Here is a 13,115-nt window from a genome sequence, read left to right as displayed (position 1 = left end):
CTTTCTTATGGTAGCCCTAAAAAACTAACACAACAAATATAATGAGATAATATTAAAATCTATTTAATATCCTAAGATGGCATCACAGATCGAAAGATAAAATAGTATAATCTTTGGAAGGAAGTGTAGAAGAAATCAACAAGTGTGAGAAGAAACTAAGCCAAATATAAATGAGGTGATCCTCAAAATAAGGACAGTATATAAATTAATAAGAACACCTTTACTGTTACTTTTTCCTTACAAGGATGGTAGTAAGAATTTCATTTAATGTCAAAAATTTAAATTTCAGAATTTATTGATGAAAATTCCCTTTGAAAGGAAAAGTAAATTTAAAAGAAAATTTCATCTTCTAGGTGAAGAGCTAAAGCAATTAAATCAAATAAAATATACTGTATTTATTTACATATGGCCTCCTTTGGCTCTCAGTAAATAATCAAAAGAGTAAACATTAGGAAAATCATATCATAGGAGGGTAAAACAAAGAAACATACTGTATCTAGTCGACCATAAATTTGTTACTTAAGTGTTCTATACAAGTTTTATTTCTTTAATGTTAATGGATAAAGAAAAGTGTCTTTTCTTTAAGTGTCACCTAATTTTTCAGTTCAATTCTGAAATACTGAATCTTAAAAAATCCAACTACACTACAGAATAAAGTCTACCATCTGATAATCTGTAAAATTTGGGTGAATCATTCCCCAAAGTATTTTGCTAAAATTGTTTCCAAAAATAGAGAACAAGATATTGCTTATCTATAACAACATCACAATCACTTCCAATGTGCAAGGTTTATGTTTCTGAGTTTCTCTGACAGGGCCTACTGTATGTCTATTTGCACCAAAGTATCCTAAGAAAGAATTCATTACCAAAGAAAAAGAAAACAGGGACAGAAGTTCGACACAGTAAAACAGCCCAAAGCTTTAATGAGGATGTGCAAATATGAGTTAAGTTTCATATGTAATTCTTCTAGACCCACTTCTAAACTACTGTCCAGGTCCTACAGAAAACAGAAAGTTATCCATATGAGTAAAAAGGGAGAATGCTATTTCAACAAAAACTACCATAACACTGAGGGGCAATGTGTATTGTTTTATACCTCTATAAAAAGTATGAACGATTGAATACAAAGATGTAAACTTTAATACTGTTTACCAAACATAAATAAGCTTGACTCTTGAACTTCGTCAAAGGGAAACAACAGACCCTGTATTAGTAGCTAGACATTGTCACAGAGCAAACGGCCCTAAAGCTTAGTTACTTAAAGCAGCAAACATTTACTATCTCACATGGTTTTAGAGGCCAAGAATCTCAGAGCAGGTAAGTCAGGTAGTTTTGGCTCAGTCTCAACAGACTGTAGTTGAGCTGTCCACTAGGACTCTAGACTATTAGAGTCCAGTACTCTACCACTTCCAAGCTCACTCAACATGACTTTTGGCATAAGACTTCATTCAGTTCCCCACCATGTGAGCTTGTGACAATGTGATGGTTTCTCCCAAATCGAGTGACTTCGAAGAGAGAAAATGATGAAGATGGAGGCTACAGTGTCTTTTATAACCTAATTTTAGAAGAGATATCTACTGGCCACATAGATGAAGCCTGGAACAAGGTAGGTGAAGGCGAACTACACAAGCATAAGAATACCAGAAGACAGAGGTCCCTGGAGGCCATGATGGATGCTGATCAACATAAGTCTAACATTTCATTTAAATTCAGTAGAGAATATACGTAGTAAAGTTTTAACTTATAGGAAAGGTAACTGCCTCTAAAGTTATAAATTATAACTGTTATCATAATGCCATTTATTAATTTACAGTTACTTATTTAATCTGCTGATGAAAAAGCGGAAGCATTACAATCAGCATGAGTTTTACTAATTGATTTCTAAAATCTACCAAGACTTCATGGTTGTCACTTGTGCATTAACCTATGCAACTAATAAAATTTGGAATGAAGGGTCAGGTGTGGTGGCTCATGCCTGTAATCCCAGCACTTTGGGATGCCGAGGTGGGTGGATCACTTAAGGTCAGGAGTTCGAGACCAGCCTGACCAACATGGTGAAACCCGATCTCTATTAAAAAAAATACAAAATTAGCCAGCTGTGGGGGGTGGGGGGGCATGTCTGTAACCCCAGCTACTTGGGAGGCTGAGGCAGGAGAACTGCTTGAACCCAGGTGGTGGAGGTGGCAGTGAGCTGAGATCGTGCCACTGCACTCCAGCCTGGGCAACGAGAGCTAAACTCCATCTCAAAAAAAATATAAATAAATAAATAAATAAATAAATAAATAATAATAATAATACTACAAAGGAAATTTGGAATGAAGAAGAATCTGTAACTTCTGTTGTCATATAGTCTAAATTCTTCAAACTCACATTTAAAGAAAAATACCTTTAAAGAATGTGTTTAATTCAAAGGCAAGATTATTTATTGCAAATAATTCTCAGGTCACATTTTTTTTTTGAGATGGAGTTTTGCTCTGTCGCCCAGGTTGGAGTGCAGTGGCGTGATCTCGGCTCACTGCAAGCTCCACCTCCAGGGTTCATGGCATTCTCTTGCCTCAGCCTCCCAAGTAGCTGGTACTACAGGCACCCACCACAACGCCCGGCTAATTTTTTGTATTTTTAGTAGAGACGGGGTTTCACCGTGTTAGCCAAAATGGTCTCCATCTCCTGACCTCTTGATTCGCCCACCTTGGCCTCCCAAAGTGCTGTGATTACAGGCGTGAGCCACTGCGCCCGGCGCAGGTTACATATTTAAAAAGGAAAATATATTTATCCAAAAGAACCTTCAAAATGACTCATGAAATTCCTTTATGATTAGCTGCTACATATTGATGGTTCTTTAACATGCAATTACGTGCATATATACTTGGAACTAAATTATTTTTAAAATACACAGCATATGTAGGAAAAATATCATTCACATGAACTCAGTTTTTATTTAAGCAATGAAAAAAACAGCTGTTTAAAAAATTCCTGTCAAAAATTTACTAAATACAAAATATATAAAATAAGCAAAATATATTTGTATAAAAGTGATTTAAAATATTCTCTAACTATAAAGTTATCACAAAGACAATATTTTATATGATCACCAAACAGACAAGAATAATAAATACATTTAAGTAACACTAAATAATACTCTTGAGATGGGCTTAAAAGCATTTGAGGCTTTTACTGCCAAGCTAAGAGAGTAAGCCAGTCTCTCTCACTGTGAGTTTACCCTGGACAACATCCAAAGAACAAAAGCAGCTATATGAGGAAACTGAAAAAGTAAACAAAAACAGTCATTTCCAGGAGAGAATTCTACACTTAAATGAAATTCAGGGGATGAAGAGTACCATTTTTCCCCCTCTCTTCCCCCTTGGCAAGCTAAAGTCAGCACCTTAAGCAGCAAACACTAAGGAAAATCCGTGTGTTTAGCAATGGCTTCTGCAAACCAGGGGATTGGGAATACTCTTTTACTTTTGACTTATTCTTTTCCTCCTCCAACTTTTCCCCATGGGTGGGCTTCAGTCACAGAGCTACAACAGTATAAGAAGCTAATACTCGGAGTAAAACTCTGTGTATATAAAAAGGAGCATCTATGATATAATGAAAATGAAAAAGGAGAATCCCCATTTTATTTTTCTTACCTATTCTCTTGCTTCTTTGCCCTTGTGGCAGGCCCTACTAACAGAATTCAGCAGTAGACTGGGCACCAAAGTCTCCTAAAATGAAACAACCCAACTTTCTTGACAAAGGATCAGTAAAATGGGGCCCCGGGAGATAAAGAGTCAGGAAGAAACCTGGAAAGAAAGTGCTGGAGAAGGAGATTCTACAGTTTTGTGCATTCACTGGCACAGTCACTTCTGAGCTGTGTATGTGCAAGATGGACACGAAGCACAGCAGCAAATGCTACGTGCATTGAACTACAGTTGAAAAGATGACCCAAGTCCTAAACTAAGCTCTCGCTGGCATGTGTATTAGGCAGACTCAAAGTACCACAGCAAAAGCTCTGAGAACTGAACTGATTGTTTGCTTTGACAAGGCAAAAATAACCTAGGGAAGGCAAGACAGAATTTACAGTCCAAATCTAAGCCAACTGATCACCTACTAAGAAACGAACCAACAAACAAAAACTCAACATTTCCCACACAACTTAAACAGGACCCAACATCTTACAACATAATATTCAAAATGGCTGAGACAACCCCAAAATTATTCAACATACAAAAACCCAGGAAAATGTGAAGAATTTTCAAAGGAAAACACAATTAACAAAGGTCAGTCCTAAGGTTTAGATGCTGGATCCCAAGATATTAAATGAAATTGATTTTAAAGCAACTATTGTAATTATACTCCATGGGGTAAAAATAAACTTAAAATTAATGGAAATATAGAAGTACTCAGAGAATATATAGAAACCATTTTTTTTTAAAAAAGAATAAATGAAATTTTTTTGCAAAATGGAGATGACAGATGAAGGAATCATGAGCTAGAAGACAGAACAACAGAAATTACCCAATCTGAAGAGAAAAAAATATTGACAAGAAAAAGACAGAGTATGAGGCCTGTAAGACAAAACGAAAGGGTCTAACACATTAACATAATTAAAATCCCAGAGGAGAGGAAAAAGAGATTACTATCAATAGTTTGATGAGTATGTGGCAAAGTAGTTTTCAGAGGAATACTGACAGGGATAGTGATATTATATATTAACAAATGATTCAGTCCACCAAGAAGACATAACAATCCCAAATATATTTATGCACTTAACAATAGAGTTTCAAATTATATCAGGTAAAAACACATTTACACACAAAACAGGTAACTGAACAGAGAAATAAAATCAGACTTCAACATTTCTGTCTCATAATCAATAAAACAAGGAGACCAAAAAAAACAGCAAGCGTACAGAAAATCAGAAATACACTAGCAGAAACTTCGATCTGACACTTACAGAACACTCACCAAACAGCATTTATAGTACAGTTTCTTTTCAATGCATTTGACATATTTATCAAGGTAGTTCATATTCTGAACCATAAAACAAATAATAAATTAAAAAATTAAAATCATGTAAAATATGTCCTTTAACTATAAAAGGATTAAGTTATAGATCAGCAACAGAATGATTTCTGAAAAGTTTAAGAAAATTTAAAAATACTTTAATCCATAGATGAACAAGAGAATAACAAGAGAAATCAAACAGAATTTTACACTGAATGGAAAAGCAAATATAATAGTCACAAAAATAGTATAATAGAAAATAGTCACGAAAACTTGTTTTCAAATTGTTTCAAAATTTGCTAAAGTAGTGTTTAATGGGAAATGTATATAACAAAAAATGTTCAGATTAAAAAAGACAGAAATATCAATTAAATGACATAAACTTCAATCTTCAAAAAACTAGAAAGAGGGGAGGAAATTAAACCCAAAGCAAGAAGAAAAATGGGCAGAAATCAATGAAATTAAAAATAGAAAAATACAGAAAAATCAACAGACCAAAAGTTGAGCATTTGAAAAGATTAAGAACGTAATGCCAAGGTGACCTAAATTAATAAACAATAAATAAACCAGAAGACACAAAATACCAGTTATCAGGAATAAAGGACAGGACATGACTTCATCACAGCTTCTCAGAGGAAATGGGGGAAAAAAAAAAAAAAAAAAAAAAAAGCATGGCTACAAACCCTAGTGATATAGTATATTACAAATATAGACGGTTTCCAATTTAAATAGCTCAACAACTTATGATTTTTTGACTTTACGATGGTGAGAATGCAATGTGCATTCAGTAGAAATCATACTTCAAATTTTGAATTTTAATATTTCACAAGGCTAGTGATATGTGGTATGATGAATATTCAACACTTTATTGTAAATAGTCTTTGTGTTAGATTATTTTGCTTAACTGTAGGCCAATGTAAATATTCTGAGCACATTTAAAGTAGGTTAGGCTAAGCTATGATTAGGAGTATTAAATGCATTTTCAATTTATGATGGATTTATTGGGACCATAATCCCATTGTAAATGGAGGAGCATTTTATGTATTTTGATGCCCATAAATCTCACAACAAATAAAATGGATCAATTCCCTGAAAGAAATGAACTGTCAAATTTCACTCGAGAAGAGACAGATATGTTTATTAGTCCTGAATCTACTAAAGAAATTTAATTCTTAGTTAAAATCTTCAAAGAAAACAACACACCCAGAAAGCTTCACTGATAAATTCTACCAAACATTTAAGAACAAAAGAATAGTAATTCTTTTTTTTTTTTTTTTTTTTTTTTTTTTGAGACGGAGTCTGGCTCTGTCACCCAGGCTGGAGTGCAGTGGCCGGATCTCTGCTCACCGCAAGCTCCTCCTCCCGGGTTTACGCCATTCTCCTGCCTCAGCCTCCGGAGTAGCTGGGACTACAGGCGCCCGCCACCTCGCCCGGCTAGTTTTTTGTACTTTTTAGTAGAGACGGGGTTTCACCGTGTTAGCCAGGATGGTCTCGATCTCCTGACCTCATGATCCGCCCGTCTCGGCCTCCCAAAGTGCTGGGATTACAGGCTTGAGCCACCGCGCCCGGCCAAGAATAGTAATTCTAAACAATCATATCCAAGAAAAAAAAAAACACACAGCACATATGTGTTTTATGAGGCCAGCATTACCCCAATATCAAAGTCACAAAAAATTACAAAAACAGAAAAATAAAGACCAGTAACCCTCAAGAACACAGATGCAAAAACTTCACCCTCTGAAAAAAACTAGAAAACCTAGAAGAAATGGGTAATTTCCTGGACACTTACACTCTCCAAGACTAAACCAGGAAGAAATTGAATCCCTGAATAGACCAATAGCAGGCTCTGAATTGAGGCAATAATTAATAGCCTACCAACCAAAAAAAGTCCAGGACCAGATGGATTCACAGCCGAATTCTACCAGAGGTACGAGGAGGATCTGGTACCATTCCTTCTGAAACTACTTCAAACAATACAAAAAGAGGGAATCCTCCCTAACTCATTTTATGAGGCCAACATCATCCTGATATCAAAGGCTGGCAGAGACACAACAAAAAAAGAGAATTTTAGACCAATATCCCTGATGAACATTGATGCAAAAATCCTCAATAAAATACTGGCAAACCGAATCCAGCAGCACATCAAAAAGCTTATCCACCATGATCAAGTGGGCTTCATCCCTGGGATGCAAGGCTGGTTCAACATATGCAAATCAATAAACGTAATCCAGCATATAAACAGAACCAAAGACAAAAACCACATGATTATCTCAATAGATGCAGAAAAGGCCTTTGACAAAATTCAACAGCCCTTCATGCTAAAAACTCTCAATAAATTCAGTATTGATGGAACTTATCTCAAAATAATAAGAGCTATTTATGACAAACTCACAGCCAATATCATACTGAATGGGCAAAAACTGGAAGCATTCCCTTTGAAAACTGGCACAAGACAGGGATGCCCTCTCTCACCACTCCTATTCAATATAGTGTTGGAAGTTCTGGCTAGGGCAATCAGGGAAGAGAAAGAAATAAAGGGTATTTAGTTAGGAAAAGAAGAAATCAAATTGTTCCTGTGTGCAGATGACATGACTGTATATTTAGAAAACCCCATCGCCTCAGCCCAAAATCTCCTTCAGCTGATAAGCAACTTCAGCAAAGTCTCAGGATACAAAATCAATGTGAAAAAATCACAAGCATTCTTATACACCAGTAACAGACAAACAGAGAGCCAAATCATGAATGAACTTCCATTCACAATTGCTTCAAAGAGAATAAAATATCTAGAAATCTAACTTACAAGGGATGTAAAGGACGTCTTCAAGGAGTACTACAAACCACTGCTTAGTGAAATAAAAGAGGACACAAACAAATGGAAGACCATACCATGCTCATGGTTAGGAAGAATCAATATCATGAAATGGCCATACTGCCCAAGGTAATTTATAGATTCAATGCCATCCCCATTAAGCTACCAATGACTTTCTTCACAGAATTGAAAAAAACTGCTTTAAAGTTCATACGGAACCAAAAAAGACCCCATATTGCCAAGACAATCCTAAGTCAAAGAAAAAAGCTGGAGGCATCATGCTACTTGACTTCAAACTATACTACAAGGCTACAGTAACCAAAACAGCATGGTACTGGTACCAAAACAGAGATATAGACCAATGGAACAGAACAGAGTCCTCAGAAATAATACCACACATCTATAGCCATCCGACCTTTGACAAACCTGACAAAAACAAGAAATGGGGAAAGGATTCCCTATTTAATAAATGGTACTGGGAAAATTGGCTAGCCACAAGTAGGAAAGCTGAAACTGGATCCTTTCCTTACTCCTTATACGAAAATTAATTCAAGATGGATTAGAGACTTAAATGTTAGACCTAAAACCATAAAAACCCTAGAAGAAAACCTAGGTAACACCATTCAGGACATAGGCATGGGCAAGGACTTCATGTCTAGAACACCAAAAGCAATGAGAACAAAAGCCAAAGTTGACAAATGGGATCTAATTAAATTAAAGAGCTTCTGTACAGCAAAAGAAACTACCATCAGAGTGAACAGGCAACCTACAGAACGGGAGAAAATTTTTGCAATCTACTCATCTGACAAAGGGCTAATATCCAGAACCTACAAAAAACTCAAACACATTTACAAGAAAAAACAAACAACCCCATTAAAAAATGGACAAAGGATATGAGCAGACACTTCTCAAAAGAAGACATTCATACAGCCAACAGACACATGAAAAAATACTCATCATCACTCGCCATCGGAGAAATGCAAATCAAAACCACAATGAAATACCATCTCACACCAGTTAGAATGGCAATCATTAAAAAATCAGGAAACAACAGGTGCTGGAGAGGATGTGGAGAAACAGGAACACTTTTATACTGTTGGTAGGACTGTAAACTAGTTCAACCATTGTGGAAAACAGTGTGGTGATTCCTCAAGGATCTAGAACTAGAAATACCATTTGACCCAGCCATCTCATTACTGGGTATATACCCAAAGGATTATAATTCATGCTGCTATAAAGACACATACACACGTATGTTGATTGCGGCACTATTCACAATAGCAAAGACGTGGAATCAACCCAAATGTCCATCAGTGACAGACTGGATTAAGAAAATGTGGCACATATACACCATGGAATATTATGCAGACATAAAAAAGGATGAGTTCGTGTCCTTTGCAGGGACATGGATGCAGCTGGAAATCATCATTCTCAGCGAACTATTGCAAGAACAGAAAACCAAACACCGCATGTTCTCACTCACAGGTGGGAAATGAACAATGAGATCACTTGGATACAGGAAAGGGAACATCACACACCGGGGCCTATGGTGGGGGGCGGGGGAGGGATAGCATTAGGAGATACACCTAATGTAAATGACGAGTTAATGTGTGCAGCACACCAACAAGGCACATGTATACATATGTAACACACCTGCACGTTGTGCACATGCACCCTAGAACTTAAAAGTATAAAACAAACAAACAAAAAAAAAAACTCTTAGAAGAAAATTTATGGGAAAACCTTCATGACACTGGATTTGGCAATGATTTCTTGGATATGACACCAAAGGCATAGACAACACAAGAAAAAATAAACTGACATGCTGGACTTCTTCAAAATCAAAAAAATTTTGTGCATCAAATAACTCTATAAAAAAACTAAAATAAATATATCTATTGTAACATGGTGCTCTCACTAATTTAGAAATTCAAGGACAATTTTTCTTTCTTTTCCTTCTTGCTCTTTCTTCTCCCTCTTCCCTCTTTTTCTCACCTCCCTTCCTCCCTCTCTCCCTCTCCCTTTCCACACCACCCTCTTCTCCCTCCCTCTCTTTCTTTTCTGAGATGGGGTCTTGCTCTGTCATCCAAGCTGGAGTACAGTGTGGCACAATCATCAATCACTGTAACCTTGAACTCTTGGGCTCAAGAGATCCTCCTGCCCACGTCTCCCTAGCAGCTGAGACTACATGCGCACACCACCACGCCCAGCTAATTTTTAAAATTTTTTGTAGAGACAGGGTCTCATGCAGGCTGGTCTTGAACTTCTGACCTCAAGCCATCCTCCTGCCTCAGCCTCCAAAATTGCTGGGATTACAGGTGTGAGCCACTATGCCTGGCTGACGATTTCTTAAATCAACGAAAAAAGATATTCCATTCTGTATATAGTATGAATAAACAACTTGCTACTCTATGGCCCAAAACTTTTTAGGGGCAATCCAGTCTTGTTTGTTTACCTTTTTACAGAATAGGCTGTGCTCCATTATTTTATTTCTTTTATGTATTAAAAAGGCCAAAGGGAAAGGTATAACATGATGTGAAATAAAGCTTCCAATGCTAGAGCTATCCTTGCCTATCAAAACAAAACTCTGAAAGTTACAGGCAGAAAAGAAGAAAAAGGCAAAGAAATTAAGGGTGGTAATTCTAAGATAAAATAAGTCTGTTATCATAGCTTTATACATTTAATAGTGAGAAGAACCACACCAAAACAGCACATTAAGGAAAAACAGAAAACAGTGATAAGTAAAGATAGATACACAAGAAACAGAAAAGAAAGGTCAATTAAATTGGCAAAAAGTGACGTAGAATTTTGCCTTGATATATAATGAACTTCATTAAGAAATTTTAGTATACAATAGAAATTTAATAAAATACAATGCAGCATACAGAGATTTCTAAATATTTCCAGGGAAAAAAAGGTTATTCAGTGGTATATCTGTCTAAAGGACTTGGTTATAAGATAGCAGCAATTCTAAATGTCTCCATGTGGAATGAATCTAAAAACATCATTACAATGAGGACGCAGTACATTCATTTTTCATTCACTTAAGAGGAGAAATCACTTTCTTTGCTTGGATTTTTTTTTTTTTTTTTTTTTTTTGAGACAGAGTCTTGCTCTATCATGCAGGCTGGAGTGCAGAGGCGAGATCTAGACTCACTACAACCTCCGCCTTCTGGGTTCAAACAATTCTCACGCCTCAGCCATCCCCAGTAGCTAGGACCACAGGCATGCACCACCACACCTGGCTAATTTTTGTATTTTTAATAGAGACAGGGTTTCACCACGTTGGCCAGGCTGTTCTCAAACTTCTGGCCTCAAATGATCCACCTACCTGAGTCTCTCAAACAAAGTGCTGGGATTACAAGCGTGAGCCATTGGGCCTGGCCCCTGCTTGGATTTTTAAAAAAATAATCAGTAGGCTGGGCGTGGTGGCTCACACTGGTAATTCCAGTACTTTGGGAAGCCGAAGCAGGTGGATCACTGGAGGTCAGGAGTTCCAGACCAGCCTGGCCAGCATGGTGAAACCCCATCTCTACTAAAAATTTTTTAAAAATTAGCTGGGTGAGGCCAGGCGCAGTGGCTTACATCTGTAATCCCAGCACTTTGAGAGGCTGAGGCAGCTGGGTCATGAGGTCAGTTTGAGACCAGCATGCCCAGTATGGTAAAACCCCATCTCTACTAAAAATACAAAAATTAGCTGGACATGGTGGCATGCACCTGTAGGTCCAGCTACTCAGGAGGCTGAGGCAAAAGAATCACCTGAACCCGGGAGGTAGAGGTTGCAGTGAGCCAAGATCGCCCCACTGCACTCCAGCCTGGGCAGCACAGCGAGATTCCGTCTGCAAAAAAAAAAAAAAAAATTAGCCGAGTGTGGTGGTGCACACCTATAATTCCAGCTACATGGGAGGTTGAGGAAGGAGAATCGCTTGTACCTGGGAGGTGGAGGTTGCAGAGAGTCGAGATTGCATCACTGCACTCCAGCCTGGGCAACAGAGCAAAACTCTTATCTCAAAAAAAAAAAAAAAGGTGGCTCATGCCTGTAATCCCAGCACTTTGAGAAGCCGTCAGCAAAGCAGATCACAGATCACTTGAGGTCAGGAGTACAATATCAGCCTGGCTAACACAGTGAAATCCCGTCTCTACCAAAAATATAAAAAATTAGCCAGGCATGGTGGTGTGTGGCTGTAATCCCAGCTACCAGGAGGGTGAGGCAGGAGAATTGCTCGAACCCAGCAGGCAGAGCTTGCAGTGAGCCACAGTCGTGCCACTGCACTCCAGCCTGGGTGACAGAGTGAGACTCCATCTCAAAAAATAAAACAAAACAACAACAACAATAATAATAATAAATAATCAGTAATCACAAAGGACATGAGTTTCAGTAAATGTTTGTATTTCTGCCAATGAAAGGAATTAAGGTTAGGAGGGCCAGGGAGAAGGAGGTGCTGAGAAAGAGATTCAAATAGTACCTTTTGCATCATCAGAACCTGAAGCCAAGAGTTTAGGATCCATCAAATTAAAGTCAACACTCCAACACCTCTTCTCATGCTCCTGGAAGCAGAAAGAAGACAGTAGCCTCAGACAGAATAGAGATTTCAAAACGAATAAAGCAAGAAAAAAAAAAACTGGTATCAATTTATTGTTATGGGGAGAGGGAAACAGAACAGGCTAGAAAACAAATGAAAAGCAAATAAGATGTTGATATAAAGTACGTCCAAAACTTTTAATATATACATTTACCAAAATTATTGCTTTCAGAAATTTATTTGATGCATTCTATAAAGACCAAAGTCTGAAGAAATGCTTCAGAAAAGTATCTGGTACCAAAAAAAGGAGACTGAAAAAAAAAAAAAGTATTTGGTATTGCACAGGCGTTACACAGGTATAAAAAGTACTAAATAGTGGCTTCAAATCTGTAATTATAAAGCACATAAAGTTCTAAAAGTTTTAACAAAATAAATATATGATTCATATAACATGTAACTAGTACCCTTATTTACCTGATAGACCTTTGACCTCTGTCCCGTGAATCCATCCCATAAAATAACAGTGCCTTCATAATCACTGCTAGCTAACAGGTTCTTATGGTAACTACTCCAACTGATACAGCTGAAAGAAATATAGTTAAAAGTTACTTTACATAAAAATAAATAACAATGGGATAAAAAGAATTTTAATGTGTTCAGAAAGATTTGCACTATTTGAAAACAGTCTCTATCAGTTCACAATCATTATTCTGCCCACAACATACCTGGGAAAAGATGTATCAATAATTTTGAAATTTTAAAAATAAAAATTAACAAGTAATGACCCTAACCAC

At 37.0% G+C, this 13,115-nt stretch overlaps 1 protein-coding gene across 6 annotated transcripts in view; it reads right to left on the bottom strand.

The window, feature by feature from the left end:
- COP1 (COP1 E3 ubiquitin ligase) overlaps positions 1-13,115 on the bottom strand; it is a 259,066-nt gene that overhangs the window by 84,482 nt on the left and 161,469 nt on the right. For all 6 annotated transcript variants that reach the window (XM_007989395.3, XM_007989399.3, XM_007989398.3 and 3 more), the window contains 2 exons: positions 12,796-12,904; positions 12,265-12,346 (listed from right to left, as the gene is read on the bottom strand). In XM_007989395.3, coding sequence (XP_007987586.1) covers positions 12,265-12,346; positions 12,796-12,904 — 191 coding nt within the window. The remainder of the gene's footprint in view (positions 1-12,264; positions 12,347-12,795; positions 12,905-13,115) is intronic.

Source organism: Chlorocebus sabaeus, chromosome 25 (genome assembly GCF_047675955.1).
Source record: "Chlorocebus sabaeus isolate Y175 chromosome 25, mChlSab1.0.hap1, whole genome shotgun sequence".
In the NCBI taxonomy this organism is placed as follows: Eukaryota; Metazoa; Chordata; class Mammalia; order Primates; family Cercopithecidae; genus Chlorocebus; species Chlorocebus sabaeus.
The sequence above is the reverse complement of the archived record's forward strand: the minus strand, read 5'-3'. Positions and strand labels throughout refer to the sequence as shown.